Source organism: Dendrobates tinctorius, unplaced genomic scaffold (assembly GCF_039654945.1).
Source record: "Dendrobates tinctorius isolate UK_male_01 unplaced genomic scaffold, ASM3965494v1 ptg000074l, whole genome shotgun sequence".
NCBI classification, from domain to species: Eukaryota; Metazoa; Chordata; class Amphibia; order Anura; family Dendrobatidae; genus Dendrobates; species Dendrobates tinctorius.
The window spans coordinates 19,849,693-19,867,921 of NW_027361742.1; the positions used below are offsets into that span (position 1 = coordinate 19,849,693).

At 39.2% G+C, this 18,229-nt stretch overlaps 1 protein-coding gene across 1 annotated transcript in view; it reads left to right on the forward strand.

The window, feature by feature from the left end:
• The window catches only part of HMCN1 (hemicentin 1), a 944,468-nt gene that overhangs the window by 494,676 nt on the left and 431,563 nt on the right, over positions 1 to 18,229 (forward strand). The window contains exons 51-52 of the mRNA XM_073582913.1: positions 10,217 to 10,330; positions 15,393 to 15,538. Coding sequence (XP_073439014.1) covers positions 10,217 to 10,330; positions 15,393 to 15,538 — 260 coding nt within the window. The remainder of the gene's footprint in view (positions 1 to 10,216; positions 10,331 to 15,392; positions 15,539 to 18,229) is intronic.

Genomic DNA, 18,229 nt, shown 5'->3' on the forward strand with positions numbered 1-18,229 from the left:
TGCATGCTACATGCATGCTACATGCATGCTACATACATACTACATGCTACATACATACCACATACATACTACATACATACTACATACATACTACATGCATGCTACATACATACTACATACATGCTACATACATACTACATACATACTACATGCATGCTACATACATACTACATGCATGCTACATGCATGCTACATACTACATGCTACATACATACCACATACATACTATATACATACTACATGCTACATACATACTACATATATACTACATGCATGCTACATACATACTACATGCTACATACATACCACATACATACTACATACATGCTACATGCTACATACATACTACATATATACTACATGCATGCTACATACATACTACATACATACTACATGCTACATACATACTACATGCTACATACATACCACATATATACAATACATTCATACAATACATACATAGACATACAGTACATATAACATAGAGTAACATACTTACCAATACTTGTCACATTGTTCCCCGAAGCCATTGTCTTTTCCGGAATAAATATTAACATAACAAACCACAAAAATACTCACCCACGATCCGAAGCAGTCCACGAGTGTGTCCCACGATGATCTTGGGTAGAGAACGGCAGCATCAGATGATGCTGCCGTTCTCTACGGGCTGCAGGAATCCAATGACGGAAGGTAGGTATCCTTCCGCACTGTATTCCTCCGCCACTTAAAAAAAAAAAAGTCCCTAGTCTCACTTTATGCCATTGCTGTGTGGGAATTTCCCACGCAGCAATGGCATAAAGTGAGACTAGGGACTTTTTTTTTTTTAAGTGGCGGAGGAATACAGTGCGGAAGGATACCTACCTTCCGTCATTGGATTCCTGCAGCCCGTAGAGAACGGCAGCATCATCTGATGCTGCCGTTCTCTACCCAAGATCGTCGTGGGACACACTCGTGGACTGCTTCGGATTGTGGGTGAGTATTTTTGTGGTTTGTTATGTTAATATTTATTCCGGAAAAGACAATGGCTTCGGGGAACAATGTGACAAGTATTGGTAAGTATGTTACTCTATGTTATATGTACTGTATGTCTATGTATGTATTGTATGAATGTATTGTATATATGTGGTATGTATGTAGCATGTAGTATGTATGTAGTATGTATGTAGCATGCATGTTTTATATATGTAGTATGTATGTAGCATGTAGCATGTATGTAGTATGTATGTGGTATGTATGTAGCATGTAGTATGTATGTAGCATGCATGTAGTATATATGTAGTATGTATGTAGCATGTAGTATGTATATAGTATGTATGTGGTATGTATGTAGCATGTAGTATGTAGCATGCATGTAGCATGCATGTAGTATGTATGTATGTAGTATGTATGTAGCATGCATGTAGTATGTATGTAGTATGTATGTAGTATGTATGTAGTATGCATGTAGTATGTATGTATGTAGTATGTATGTAGCATGTATGTAGCATGTAGTATGTATGTAGCATGCATGTAGTATATATGTAGTATGTATGTAGCATGTAGTATGTATGTAGCATGCATGTAGTATATATGTAGTATGTATGTAGCATGTAGTATGTATGTAGTATGTATGTAGTATTTTTTTTTTTTTTTTTTTAACATTTAACACATTAGCCGGATGATGGGACTACTACTGTCCCATCATTGGCTAATGTATCAATCACTGTCATGGTAGCAGGCATCGCCAGATGGGACTTGTAGTCCCATCGGACGATGCTTGCACAGACCCCCGGACATCAGCACAGCCCCCCGGCAGGCCGGCACAGCCCCCCGGCAGGCCGGTACAGACCCCCACAGGGTGCACAGACCACCGGCAGGCCGGCACAGCCCCCCGGCAGGCCGGTACCGACCCTGGGCAGTCCACACAGCCCCCCGGCAGGCCGGCAGAGACCCCCGGAAGGCCCGAAATGATGGCGCATCATGATGCGCACACACCGCGCATCATGATGACGTCAGGCCGTCAATCAACTTTGAACTTCCGATTCCGATGCCGAATTCCGATATTGAAAAAATATCGGAAGTCGGTATCGGAATTCCGATACAGCAAGTATCGGCCGATACCCGATACTTGCGGTATCGGAATGCTCAACACTAATCAGCACTAAATAGTCTAGGATGGTGAAGTGAAGTGAAAAAAATATAGGCATGAATTAAATTTACGTAACCAAATAGCTATAAATAGGCATGTGCATGTGTGTTCACCTCATTTGCAATGAAGCCCTTAAAAATTTCTGCGCAAGCAATTTCTTTTATAAGTCACATGTTTAGTGAAAGGACGAGCACCTGTGTGCAATCTAACTGTCACATGGTCTGTCAGTATATTCGCTCCTTTTCTGAAAGCCTCAGAGGCTGCAACACCATTATGCAAGAGGCACCACTAACCAAACAACACCATGAAGACCAAGGAGATCTCAAACAAGTCATAGACAAAGTTGTTGAGAAGTACAAGTCATGGTTGGGTTATAAAAATATTCCAATTTTTGATGATCCCCTGGAGCACCAGCGAATCCATTATCATCAAACAGAAAGAACATGGTACCACATCAAACCTGCCAAGAGAGAACCGATGAGCACAGAGACCAAAAACAACCCTGAAGGAACTGCAGAGTTCTCAAGCAGAAACTAGAGTATCTGTCCATGCGACCACAATAAGCCATACACTCCATAAAGGTGAACTTTATGAATGTGTGGACAGGAAAAAGCCTTTACACATGCAAAATAAGCCTTACAATTTCTGTTTGCAAAAAGACATGTGGGAGACTCCCCAAATGTAATGAGGAAAGTGGCGTTGTCAGACGAGACCAAAATTGAACTTTTTGGCCACCCAGGTAAATGCTATGTTTCATCACCCCAAGAATACCATCTTCACAGTGAAACATAGTGGTTGCAGCATCATGTTATGGGGATGGTTCTCAGCAGCCGGGACATTGAAAATGGTCTGAGTCAGGGGGAAGATGAATGTGCGAAATACATGGATAATCTTGAGCAAAACCTGTTTCAGTCTGTCAGTGATTTGAGACTGAGATTCACCTTCCAATAAGACAATGACCCAAAGCATACTGCTAAAACAATATTCCAGTGATTTAATGGGAAACATGTAAATCTTTTGGAGTGGTCTAGTCAAAAGCCTGACTTTAAAGGGAATCTGTCACCCCTTTTTTGAGATATCATATAATGATATCATTCAATTGTGTGTCACATAAGGATTCTCTTAGTACTTTTGTTTTCCCCTGACCCTGCACCTTTCATGCATAAATACCTTTTTTACATCGGTTCAGATGTATGTAAACTGCCGCGGTCCGGTCCAATGGGCGGGGCTTATTCACCTGCTGCCCCATCCCTGTCTTGCTCTACATAAGAAGAAATGATGAAGAAAGCGAAGAAACCGAGAACAATGTCCAATAATAAAGATTTTTATTTTATTAGATATCCAACAATATTATATATATATATATATATATATATATATATATATACGTATATTTAAAATTAATGGTAAGGGGAGGCCAATGCCAAATAAGGGCACAGCCTGGGGACAGCAATAATCACTCAATAAAAAGCACCCACAATAATATTGCACTTCAATTGTAGCAGCTCATTTACTATAAATTATTTGAGCACTTGTTTTGTGCTTTCACACATATATTTTAAATAATTTTTCCTTTTGCACACGGTTCCTGTTTACAATTGTGGCACATTGCACTTTATTGTGTGGTTATACATATTTAGTTATTATATATTTTTTGGGGGTTTTATATATTTTTTCACAGTTTTTTCTTGCCTGCACATATTATATGTTTGCACATAAATTTATTACACTCTCACTAGCAATTTTTATATGTGCTTTTATATATACATATATAATATATTCAAATATATATTTTTGGCTTTCATTTTATACTGTGTGATATTATTGTGGGTGCTTTTTATTGAGTGATTATTGCTGTCCCCAGGCTGTGCCCTTATTTGGCATTGGCCTCCCCTTACCATTAATTTTAAATATACGTATATATATATATATATATATATATATATATATATATATATATAATATTGTTGGATATCTAATAAAATAAGAATCTTTATTATTGGACATTGTTCTCGGTTTCTTCGCTTTCTTCATCTAATTTTCCCGAGTTGTCTTTTTTATTCTTTCCATGGTGCACAATTCTGATTATTAGGAGATTTTATATTGCACTTTCCTTGAGTCATTTTATTTTATTATAAGAAGAAATGAGTAGAGCAAGACAGGGAGGGGGGAGCAAGTGAATAAGCCCCGCCCAGCGGCAGTTACATACATCTGAACCGATATAAAAAAAGGTATTTATGCATGAAAGGTGCAGTGTCAGGGGAAAGCAAAAGTACTAAGAGAATCCTTATGTGACACACAATTGAATGATATCATTATATGATATCTCAAAAAAGGGGTGACAGATTCCCTTTAATCCAATTGAGAATCTGTGGTCAGACTTGAAGATTGTTGTTCACCAGAGGAATCCATCTAACGTCAAGAAGCTGGAATAGTTTTGCCTTGAGGAATTGGCAAAAATCTCAGTGGCAAGATGCGGTTAGATCATAGAGACCTATCCAAAGCAACTTGCAGCTTTAATTGCACAAAAGGAGCCTCTACAAAGCAGTGACTTTTGGGGGGTGAATAGTTATGCTCACTGAAGTTTTCAGCTATTTTGTCCTATTTTTTGTTTGCTTCACAATAAAAAGGAAATCAAATTTTAACAGTTGTAGGCTGGAGATGGGCAGACCCCTGGATGTTCAGGTCTGGTGAGTTCGGTCAAACAGTTAAAAAAAAATTCGGGTAGCAGAACAGTATCCAACCTGAACCCGGACTCCATTCACTTGAATGGGGGGCCCAAACATCCAGTGTTTGCCACGCTGGCAAACACTGCTTCTGATTGGCTGTAAAATCATTACTGCCAGTCAGACAGCTGCTGTTTCCACACTGTCAAATGACAGTGTGAGTGTGCAGCTGTAATCAGAAGTATAAAGTTTATTTCCAGTCACTGATGTCGGCTGATGAGTCTACCGCTCCCATCAGCTGATGCCTGCTGTCTCAAATAACAGTGAGAGCAGGAGCGGCTGATGGGAGTATTCATCAGCCTGCGCCTGGGAATGCAGCCTCAGTGACCCACGGTAACCTCAATGACAGCACCGCTAGACACTGATGCTGCACTCACAGTATCTCATTCATCAGTGGTTCTCAGTCTGGACTGTCGCATCTTGGCCCCATTCAGGTTGAAAACTGATTATTCCCAGACATGGATTATGGCATGGGACAGAACGACAGACAGGTGAGGGATGTTGTTTTTTATTTTTGTTTTATTACAGGAGACGAGTGCTTCAATGGTGCGGGTGTTAGTTGAGTATAACTGTGTTTGTTATTTTTAAATAAAAAAAGGAAAAGTCTGTTTAGTCTTATTTCTAATAAAATACTTTATTCTGGCTGTGTGTTTATTTACCATACAACTATAGGATTAGTAATGGATACCTGTCTTATAAATGCCTCTCCATTATTAAGGTGTGGGCTTGATGTCACCTGACAATACAAAAGTGACATCAACCCCATAAACAACCCCACTTGCCACCACTACAGGGCAAGTGGCAAAGCACTAGAATTGGCACATGTAATCAGGCTTGGACTGGCCCACTGGAGAACCGGAGGATTCTCCGGTGGGCCCAGGCACTGACATCTGCTGGCATACTTGCCAGCAGCTGCCTAGGGCCCCCCTGCTTCAAGGGCCCCCACTGCTCCAGGGGCCCCCAGCCAGTGGCAATGGGGCCTCTGAGTCAAGGGGGTTCGCCCTGTGCCAGTGTAGCAGCGGGAGACAGGATCCTGTCCCCGCTGCTAAAGCGAAATGAATATCCACGCTTCCACATGCCCCTATGGGCATGGAGAGGTGTGAATACCTTTTCTCTTTAATAGCGGGCAGCATTGGCCACAGGCTGCAGCTAACATTGCCCGCATGTAAAGCACCACCACCACACTACACACACAGCGCGACACTACATACACACATGCAGGCACACAGACACACAGCACAGCTCACCTCCCCGCAGCACAGCATGGCAACCTGCTTCCTGACCGGCTGGTTGACATCATCTTCCAGCACACTGTCTCAGACAGAAAGCTGCAGGGCAGAAAGCAGGACGCAGGGATGTGCTGCGGGTGGTGAGCTGTGCTGTGTGTCTGTGTGCCTGTGGTGCGGTGTTTTGTGTGTGTGTGTGTGTGTGTGAGAGAGCGAGAGAGAAAGAGAGTAATGCGGTGTTGTGTCTGTGTGTGAGAGAGAGAGGGGTGGTGGGGGGTGGCAATGATGGCAGTGTGGGGAGGCAATGATACAGGTGATGGGCAATGATGGTGGGGGGAGGCAATGATGTGGGGAGGCAATGATGGAGGTGATGGGCAATGATGGTGGTGGGGGTAGGAAATGATGGCGGTGTGGGGGAGGCAATGATAGAGGTGATGGGCAATGATGGTGGTGGGGGAGGCAATGTTGGAGGTGATAGGCAATGCTGGTGGGGGAGGCAATGATGGTGGTGGGGAGGTAATGATGGATGTGATGGGCAATGATGGCGGTGGGGAGGCAATGATGGAGGTGATGGGCAATGATGGTGTGGGGAGGCAATGATGGAGGTGATGGACAATGATGGTGGTGGGGGAGGCAATGATGGAGGTGATGGGCAACGATGGTGGGGGGAGGCAATGATGGAGTCGATGAAATGGACAAAGATGGTGGTGGAGGAGGAGGCAATGATTGAGGTGGTGGAATGGGCAGTGATGGGGTGGTGGGGGAGAAGGCAATGATGGAGGTGGTGATGAGGACAATGATGGGGGTGGAGAGAGGATGCATTATACTTTATGAGGGGGCTACATTATATTCTGTGGGGGACTGCATTATTCTCAGGGGACTAAATTATATTCCGGGGGGCTACATATTACTATATGAGGGGGCTACAGTATACTCTGGGGGGCTGCATTATATTCTGTGGTGGGGCTGCATTATTCTCTCAGTGGACTACATTATATTCTGGGGGGGCTACATCATACTATATGAGGGGGCAGCATTATGCCCTATGAGGGGGCTAGAGTATACTCTATGGGGGCTGCATTATACTGTATTCTGTGGTGGTGCTGCATTATACTGTATGAAGAGGGCTGCATTATACCCTATGAGGGTGCTACATTATATTCTATGTTGGGGACTGCGTTATACCTTATGAGGGTGTTGCATTATATTTTGTGGGATGCTGCAATATAAATATAAAACAATCCAGCTCACCGATCAGGACATCATGGGGCTCGGAGCACGGAACCGCCGTGTCGTGGTATATAGAATTCCAATAAAGAGAAAATCCAGCTCAACGATGAAGTGAAAAAACAATTCTTTATTCACTCAGATTTTTGCAAAAATAGAGGATAAAATTCAGCATGGTACGGACAAAAAATTGCGTTATCAAAGCGTTTCAGGTGTCACATGACTAAGGGTCAAAATCTGAGTGAATAAAGAATTGTTTTTTCACTTCATCATTGAGCTGGATTTTCTCTTCATTGGTGCTGTATTATACCCTGTGAGGGGGGCTGCATTATATTTTATGAGGGAGGCTACATTATATTCTATGAGAGAGGTTACATTAAATTCTATGAGGGGGCTACCCCTCTAAGATTCTACCCCAACCCCTGCTACATAATTAAGACATGTACTACCTTATATTATACCCTGATATTAGCGTGTTTTACCACACAATTGGTGATCTTGTATTTATTTCTATGTAGCTACATAGTATGCCCCAAGAATGATTTTCTCTGCTGGGCCCAAGGTGCTCCAGTCCGACGCTGCATGTAATAGTTATGCCTTTTCTGGGTGGCTGTGGGCTGCTATTTTTAGGCGGGGGGGGCAATATCCATGGCCCCTTACCAGCCTGAGAATACCAGCCCCCAGCTGGTATTTATTAAAGTAATTTAAAAAACAGCATGGGGACCCCTCTATTCTTGATAACCAGCCTTGCTAACATTGTCAGCTGAGGGTTGCAGCCTCCAGCTGTGAGTTTTTTTTCTGTCTGGTTATCAAAAATACAGGGGAACCCATGCTGGTTTTTTTTATTATTTATTTACAGCTCTGGCACTGGCTGATGAATTCTCCCAACTGATGCTCCTGCTTTCACTATTATTAGTGGCAGCAGGTGGCAGCTGATGGGAGCTGTAGTTCTATCAGCCGATACAAATAACCGGAGGTAAACTTTTTACCTCTGATCACAACTGCGGGCTCAAGCTGTCATCTGACAGCGTGGGAACCGTGGCACTGTGACTGGTGGTAATGATTTTACCGCTGATCAGAAGCAGTGTTTGCCTCGCTGTTATGCATATTACAGCGCAACAAACACCCGATGTTCAGGGGGCTTAACCCAAATAGTAACACAGATTTCCTGGCGAAATCCATGTTCAGTGTTCATGCCCGAACAGTAGGTCTTCGGTACAGACACCGAATTTTACTGCTCGGGTTCACCTATTTTTATTGTAGGCATGTTCTTTACGTGAACTGATGCAAACCCTCAAAAAAAACAATGAAATTCTAGGTTTTGAGGTAGCAAAACATGAAAATTGCCAAGTGGGTGAATCCTTTCGCAAGCCACTGTATGTGTGTATATGTGCTCGATTTGTTTGTTTCACATACTGTGTGTGCATGTAGCATCCATTTATAAATCCTGGCTGCACATACAAGAGTTAATTTTATTTTTTTTATTTTACTCACGTATACTGTATAGCACTGCTAATTTCACAAGCTGAAAACCAAAAACAAAACACAAAACAAATATCCTGGAAAAAAGTAAAAAAATATATTGCAAAAATTGCATGAAGGTAGTAATAATAGTAATAATAAGGGTATTTAGTTAACATAATTTTGATCAAAATAATGTAGAAGCCATCCCGCCACGTCAAGGCAACCCTTGTGGGACAGTCCTAACTCTTGTATTTAAAACCTTTCCACTTGTCAAGTGACGTAAATGTGAACAAGGACAGAGGGACTGAACCACCAGTAATAGTATAGGCCAGACAGGATGGATTTTCCAACTCAGAAACAGGGCGGTCACACCCTTATATGCACAGAATGCACAATGAAACAAATGAGAAACTGGGTCTGAGCAGAAAAAGTAAATTAATGTGCATGCAAAATGTAATTGCATATAAACACATGACCTTTACACAGAGAAAACCAAAAACAAAACACAAAACAAATATCCTTGAAAATAGTAAAAAAATATATTGCAAAAATTGCATGAAGGTAGTAATAATAGTAATAATAAGGGTATTTAGTTAACATAATATTGATCAAAATAATGTAGAAGCCATCCCGCCACGTCAAGGCAACCCTTGTGGGACAGTCCTAACTCTTGTATTTAAAACCTTTCCACTTGTCAAGTGACGTAAATGTGAACAAGGACAGAGGGACTGAACCACCAGTAATAGTATAGGCCAGACAGGATGGATTTTCCAACTCAGAAACAGGGCGGTCACACCCTTATATGCACAGAATGCACAATGAATGCACACTTTTTTCCAGGATATTTGTTTTGTGTTTTGTTTTTGGTTTTCTCTGTGTAAAGGTCATGTGTTCATATGCAATTACATTTTGCATGCACATTAATTTACTTTTTCTGCTCAGACCCAGTTTCTCATTTGTTTCATTGTGCATTCTGTGCATATAAGGGTGTGACCGCCCTGTTTCTGAGTTGGAAAATCCATCCTGTCTGGCCTATACTATTACTGGTGGTTCAGTCCCTCTGTCCTTGTTCACATTTACGTCACTTGACAAGTGGAAAGGTTTTAAATACAAGAGTTAGGACTGTCCCACAAGGGTTGCCTTGACGTGGCGGGATGGCTTCTACATTATTTTGATCAAAATTATGTTAACTAAATACCCTTATTATTACTATTATTACTACCTTCATGCAATTTTTGCAATATATTTTTTTACTTTTTTCCAGGATATTTGTTTTGTGTTTTGTTTTTGGTTTTCTCTGTGTAAAGGTCATGTGTTCATATGCAATTACATTTTGCATGCACATTAATTTACTTTTTCTGCTCAGACCCAGTTTCTAATTTCACAAGCTGCCTAAACTCTTCATGCCACTATCTTCTTCTTAACCTTTGGGCTCCTTTCTTTAGGTGGCCACACTCTGCAGATTTTGAAGGCTCAAGAAGACTACTCTGGAAGCTACATCTGCATTGCATCCAATGAGGCAGGACAGGATGAACATCATTATAATTTGAAAGTCTATGGTAAAGTTCATTACATTGTCCTTCATTACAAACTATACACTTATCATTGAAATTGCAACTTAATGGAAGAAAAGTTGTGATATTATGGAAATCATAGGAAACAACCTTTTTGAAACATCTCAATTTATTAGGGATCTATTATGAGCCAAAATGAAAAGTAAGCCAGCTCACCAGCCACCTGCGCAGATCCTCGGAACCCCGTGCAGACAAACTTGGAAACGAACAAGGCAAAGGAAGAATTGGCTCCAGCTGTATATAAAATCCTTTTCTTCTTTATTGAAAAAACGTATTAAAATGCACAAATAGCTTATGCGCTCTCCACAGGTGCCATAACAGACAGAGACTACGCGTTTCGACTTTGTCGGTCTTTAACCAAGCCATACTAGTACATATACAGCTTATCTCTATATAGAAAATGGTAACCAATCACAGCACAATAGTATATCACATGACAGATAAGCAGGTCCTAAACAAAATTTAAAAGCATTAACCATGATATTTAAGGTACAAAACAAACAGAAAAATGATAAGCAAAAAAAAAATTAAATTAAAAAATGATGAATGAATGAAAAAAAAACATGGTAAATTAACAATAATGTAGCATTAAATCATTTCTTTTGTTGAGACCACCAGGGATTCTAGTGTTTAAGCGTTAGATCCAATAAGCTTCTGGCATCCCCTCCCTGAAAAGTTATGGTGACACGTTCTATTCCCTGTACCCAAAAATGCGCTGTATTACGAGCATGCTGTGATATGAAATGGTGAGAGGCTGCTGATACATTACGATCTGTACTGTTGGTATTATTAATATCACTAAGATGTTCTCTAATTCGTGTTTTTAGTGTCCTAGATGTACAACCTATATATGATAAATTACAAGCTTTGCAGTCTATTTTGTATACGACATTGGTCAAATTGCAATTAATATATTTTTTTATTTTAAAATTGACCGTGTTGTCTGTATTTTAGAAATTTTTGCTAAATAAATCCGCATTTGCACGTCTTACAATTATTAGACCCGCATTTAAAAAATCCAGTGCAGTTCAACCAATTTTTTGGGGATTTTTTATCCAGAAAAAATAAACTTGGAGATAATTTGTTCCCCAATGTAGGAGCCCTTCTTGATACCACATTAATACCAGGGGTTAAAATACTGTCTAATTTGTCGTCTTCAAATAGAATTGGAAGATATTTAGCTACAATTTTTCTGATCTGTGTGAACTGAGGACTATATTGAAAACAGATATATGGTTTGTTTCTTAAAGTTTCATCTTGCTTTTTAGTTGATGATTTGATCAGATCAGTGGGATTTTTTTGTTACACAATCCTTTGTGCTCTGTTTAGTGCCCAGCATGGATATTTGCGATTTTTTTAATTTTTCTGTAACAAAATCAAATTCCTTCTTTAGATCCCCATCCACATTACAATTACATTTTACTCTGGTGAATTCTCCCACCGGAATAGATTTAATTGTGTGTCTGCTGTGACTACTTGTGGCATGCAATAAAGTGTTGCCACTCAGTGGTTTATGAAAGGTTTTTGTAAATATATTTTGATTATTTGTGCCAGTTAATTCCAGATCAAGAAATGAAATTTTCTCAGAATCATACTTGTGTGTGAATTTAATATTATAATTGTTGGAATTTAAATAGTTAATGAAACCTGGTATGGCAGATATATCTCCATCCCACACTATAAGCGTATCATCAATATATCTGCCATGCCAGTTCTTCTGATCGCAGAAAGGATTATTAGAAGAAAAAATATATTCTAATTCCCAAAAGGACATCACTAGGTTGGCAAGGGAAGGTGAATATTTGGCCCCCATTGCCACACCCGTTCTCTGCAAAAAAAAATCACCATTGAATGCAAAATTGTGTCAACAAAAAACGCACCACATTTAAAATATAGTTTTACAGATCACCAGAATAGTTACTAAATTTGTGAAGGTGAAAATGCAGCGCTTGTATCGCCAAATCATGGGGAATGCATGTGTATAAAGATATAACATCACAGCACAGCCAGGTGTAGGATGATGACCAAGTTTTTTCAGAAAAAAATTCTAGGATTTGTTTGGAATCTCTAATATACCCTGGAGTTCTTTGAACTAAAGGTTGAAGCAATGAATCAACCCATTGACACAGGTGTTCGTTTGTAGAGCCAATTCCTGATACAATGGGTCACATGGGCGGGATACCATCAGTTTTATGAATCTTTGGAACCCCATGTATTATTGGAAGGACCAGATTTTTTACCTCCAAAAATTCAGCCTGCTTTTTTGTTAATGCACCCAAGCTGAGACCCTCTTGAATAACTAAATTGCAATCATTTTTAAAAATATTTAGAGGATTAGCCTTGAGTTTTTCATACAACAATTGATCTGAAAGTAATTCCATCATTTTTGCATAATAATCCACAGAATTTAGCACTACTACCACCCCACCTTTATCCGACATTTTTATAACCAGATCCGACATTTGTTTTAATTCATTTAGCGCTTGGCATTGTTTTCTGGAAAAATTCCTATGGTTTTTATTGCCAATGTGAACCTGGTCATACAAAATGTGTAGCTCCTTTTCTACAATGTCTTGGAAACGATTCATGCAATCTGGTCTAGACTGAATCGGATAGAAGTAAGGGTTTTTTTATAGTAAAAGTGTGTGCTTGCAGGATAATTGTTGCAACTTGTTCCTTAAAGTCCATGTCCTTATATTCATTGTGAGACCTTTCTGAGATTTCATTTCTTTGTTGGTCATCATCTGTTTCTGATTCCAAATCATTCAAAAAATGTTTTTTAATAGTTACATTTTGCATAAATTTATTAATGTCCAAAATTGTTGAAAATAAATCAAAGTCCTGATCTGGAACAAAATTAAGACCCAATGAGAGAATCTGCATATGTTCAGGTGTCAAGATTCTGGAGGAGAGATTCAACACGTTAGTAAAATTATTTACTTGCTCTGATATTTTTTCTTTCGAGTTATGATTCCCAAATTTTCCACGGTGCTTTCTGCCCCTGCGCCTTTTACGTTTTTTGAACAATGTAAGTCCTTTTTGAACTACTTGCAGAGCTTTCATTTAGAGACACATCAGATGCACTGAGATGATTGTCCGAGAAATCCGGATCTGAGGAAGTGAAACAGACATGCGATTTAGTGGCTTTACTTTTGTTATTTTTCTTTTTATGGTAAGCATGGCTATAGTTTAAAATTGATTTGGGAGATCTGTTGATATTTTCACAATTCCCCCAGTCATAAACTTTATTGGTGGCATAATCATTCAGATCTCTAGTGAACTTCCTCTTTTTGTGATCCATTATTTCATCCTCCAGAGCTGTAATTTTCTGATTCATCGCTGAAATGGAAGAATCAAATTGTGCCAGTGATTCGAATTCAATCATAGATGAATTAAGAAAATCCATTTCTTGTTGGACATCCTTGAGTTTGCCATCTTCATATTTGATAATAAGTCTCATCAAATTCAGGGAGCAATTACTCAGGATTAAATTCCATTCATCTTGGAACTCATCGGAGTACACAGTAGTGGGTAACTTCCTTATACGCAAGCCTCTGGGAATCACCTCCTTATCCAGATAATTATTAAGAGTGGTATGTTCACCAAATTTTTGTTTCATTAGTTAACAATTTTTCCAGTTTAAAAAGACTTGAATTGAAATCTGAAACACCTGCAATAGTATCTGATTCATTGGAAAAAACGTGTGCAGCCTTTTCAGAACGATTCCTGGTTAGATCTGTAGCCATGTTTTATACCGATAAAATCATGGATATGCAAAGATATCCGTCTGTATGTGCACTATATGGCTTAATTGATAATCCAATATATAATATATATTTGGGGAGAGCTAGGACTGGGGGCACGGCAATCAAAACTTCATAAAAGACAAAATAAAAGTAAGCCAGCTCACCAGCCACCTGCGCAGATCCTCGGAACCCCGTGCAGACAAACGTGGAAACGAACAAGGCAAAGGAAGAATTGGTTCCAGCTGCATATAAAATCCTTTTCTTCTTTATTGAAAAAACGTATTAAAATGCACAAATAGCAACAAAAGAAATGATTTAATGCTACATTGTTGTTAATTTACCATGTTTTTTTTGTTTATTCATCATTTTTTAATTTAATTTTTTTGTTGTTTATTTTTCTATTTTTTTATTCATTCATTTTTCTGTTTGTGTTGTACCTTAAATATCATGGTTAATGCTTTTAAATTTTGTATAGGACCTGCTTATCTGTCATGTGATATACTATTGTGTTGTGATTGGTTACAATTTTCTATATAGAGATAAGCTGTATATGTACTAGTATGGCTTGGTTAAAGACCGACAAGGTCGAAACGCGTAGCCTCTGTCTGCTATGGCACCTGTGGAGAGCGCATAAGCTATTTGTGCATTTTAATACGTTTTTTCAATAAAGAAGAAAAGGATTTTATATGCAGCTGGAACCAATTCTTCCTTTATCTAGTATGAGCACCACAAGCAGAAATCATAAAGAGCCGTTGCTGGCCAATGCAATTACCATTTCTCAAAAGTGTCCCAGGAGCCGTTTATCAACACAAAAGTGATAAGCAGCTTCATGTTGCTTGTGCAGTATTAAGCAGTCTGTGTAGCCTAATCGTGCTATCATAGCCTGCCTCCATACTTGTCTCCCATTGAGCACGAGCACATGTGAGATGTAATTTAACTGCATTTACAAAGAGAGCTGCCAGCAGTGATCTTGATGATTTGCATGCCCAAGTGCATCCAGCGTGTCAGAGCATTCCTCACACATCCACTAATAACCTCAATGAAAACAGCCAAGTTGTGTAAGTGAGTGTATTTCTGTGCAAGGTGCACATACTAGCTACTGAATAAATTGAGATATTTTTAATTATTTTTCATTTTTTTATTATTTGTACATCGTTAAGAAGTATATATATATCTATCTTAAGATTTACATAATACCACAACTTTTACTTTTTGGTATAGCAACGGCAATGTTGAGTAATGTATTTGTTGTAAAAGCAAACTGTTCACACTGACTTATTATTAGTTATCATTTTTTCTAGTTCCACCACAAATTAAAAAAGATGATCTGTCTGACCTTGGAACATTTACAAAGCAGGTGAAAGTCAAAGTTAATACAAACGTCACTCTTGAATGTGAAGTGAAGGCCTTCCCAAGGGCCACTGTCACATGGTACAAAGATGGACAGGTCAGTCACCAACATATTTTCTTCTGCCTTTTCTTGAAGTCTTGACATAATTCTTGTAAGGGACAGAGCTGCTGGATTGCAGGCCAGCAGGGCAGACAGGCAGCGGAATGTCAGGAAAGCCGTGTCAAAAACCAGAAAATCCAAAAACAAGGGCAGAATCGTCAGGCGAGAAGGTAGTCAGAGAACAAGCTGGGGTGACTTACAGGAGACACTCAAATACAGGAGAACAATACAAATAGAGGCTAAAGGCAAAGCTATAACTGGCAGCCATGGACTAACTGCTGAGGGCTTAAATAGCCATGGCCCCTGCAGAAAACTAATCAACGTTAACCCCTAAAGTACCAAACAAAACCAGAGAGCAGAAAGAGCACAAGTCCAGCAGACCTGGGATTTAGCTGAGCATCACTTACGCTGCCCAGTGTCAACCGCAGCCTTAACGCCGTGCCACCTAGTAGATGTGGCCGGCATGGCTGGAGCATGTTCACACATGGACGTTACAATTCTGATGAACATAAATGTGTCTTATGTTAATGTGTAAAGAAACTTTCCATATTCACATAATGTATGAATGTCTCCAAAGATATGGTGCCACAGAAATGCAACAAGAAAGGAAAGAAAGACCAAATAAAAATGCACACCATCGATACATATAATAATAACAAGAAAAGCTTTATTGACAACAATATAAATTTAAAAACATGTAAAAACAAAAAGGGAATACAAAAAGGCCCTCCTCCAGTCACGGGCAGAGACCCACCCCCTCTGACGGACACCTCCAGGACATCCATCGGGGAGGTGCCTGGAGGCAAAGGGGGAAGCAGAATGGGGAATTCTCTGAACCATAACACTTTAACACAAAGACCATTTTCAAGATTCTTGGGTTCTAAAAATGTGGTATCTAGGAATCTGGGTAATAGTAAAAAAACTCAAGCTTTAAAGAACTTGAATAAAGGATCAATGTTTTTTAAGAAGGGAGGCACTTCCAAAATTAATTCAAATTTTTTTCAGGTCCGAAATACAAAGTCAAGCGTGGTAAGAGAGGAGGGAGGAAACTCACCAAAAAGAAAAAGAACATAATCAGTCATAGTCAAAAAAATTTTAATCTTAGTTCACATACTTTGTCTACTAAAGAAGAATCCCTCCTCCAATAAGGTTTAAAATTTGCTCCAACCACAGAGCCTGTTCCGTTCAACTTATATGTGAGCATGAAAAAATTCCTTCGGAATTTGGCTCTTAAAAAATATTTTTTAAAAAAACAAATGGCCGGTTTCCATTCATCTGGTACGGTCCCTAGTGAGTATATTCACACATCATTAGCAAATCCTTCAGTGTTTAATCCCATTAGTGAATATTCAAATGCTTTTTATACATTTGAGACACTGGTTTCTATGGATATTAGAAAAATGAAGAATAGGAACCGTAGATTTGTTCCTCAGAATCTCTCTGGAGAAGAAAAGAGGGCCTTAGTCAGCCTTCAAGATAATAATGATATTGTCATTCAAGGGGCGGACAAAGGGGGAGGTATTGTGGTCTTAGATCGCAAAAGTTATCATGAGGAGTCATTAAGACTTCTCAGTGATAATGTCACGTATAGAAAATTATTTGGTGACCCTACTTCTCATTTTGTCAAAAAACTGGATGTTTTGGCCCAAAGAGGCAAAGCTTTGGGTATTTTAAATAAAAAATAATTCTGTTTTATTAATAATAGGACACCGAGTTTAGCGGTATTTTATCACATCCCTAAGATTCACAAAAATCCCAGCCATCCACCAGGAAGACCGATAGTCTCTGGGATTAATTGTCTTACTGCAAATCTGTCAGAATATGTAGACACGCATCTACAACTTTGTGTGTCTAGGCTCCCGGCTTATTTAAAGGACACCAGAGATACTATCAAAAGTTTGGAATTGGTGAAGTGGGCTCATAATTGTTTTTTGGGTACTTTGGATATTAAGTCCTTGTACACTGTCATTGACCAAGAAAAAGGGTGTGATGCTGCTGACTATTTTATTCACAAATTCAAAATTTTCAACCCCATTCAAATATCATTTATAGTAGATAGTATGAGATTTATTTTAAAACATAATTATTTTATTTATTGCAATCAGTTTTATTTACAAACTTGGGGCACGGCTATGGGTACAAAATTTGCCCCAAGTTATGCAAATTTATTTGTTGGAAGGTGGGAGGAGTCCAATATTTTTTATAATGGCCATTTAAGAGAGGGATTATTATATTGGCGGCGCTTCATTGATGATGTGCTCTTTATTTGGCAGGGGTCCCAGACTAGTTTAGACTCTTTTTTGAAGGAGATTAATGACAATTCGTTTGGCTTAGAATTTACCTCTAGTATCAGTCCCACCAATATCAATTTTTTGGATCTTAATATTTTTGTGGAAAATAACTCCATTTATACCAAATGTTACCATAAGGAGGTGGACTGTAATAGTTATATTCATATGAACAGTTGTCACCTCCCTTTGTGGCTTTCAAATATTCCAAAGAGCCAATTCATGCGCATTAGACGCAATTGTACTAAGGATAGTGATTTTGATACTGAAGCCAGTTTTTTACAAGCTCAATTCGCAGAAAAAGGGTATGATGCATCCATTGTAGATCAAGCAAGACTTTTAGCAAAATCGACTTCTAGGAGCAGGTTGATCAATGGAGAGAAACAGGTCTTGGATATTC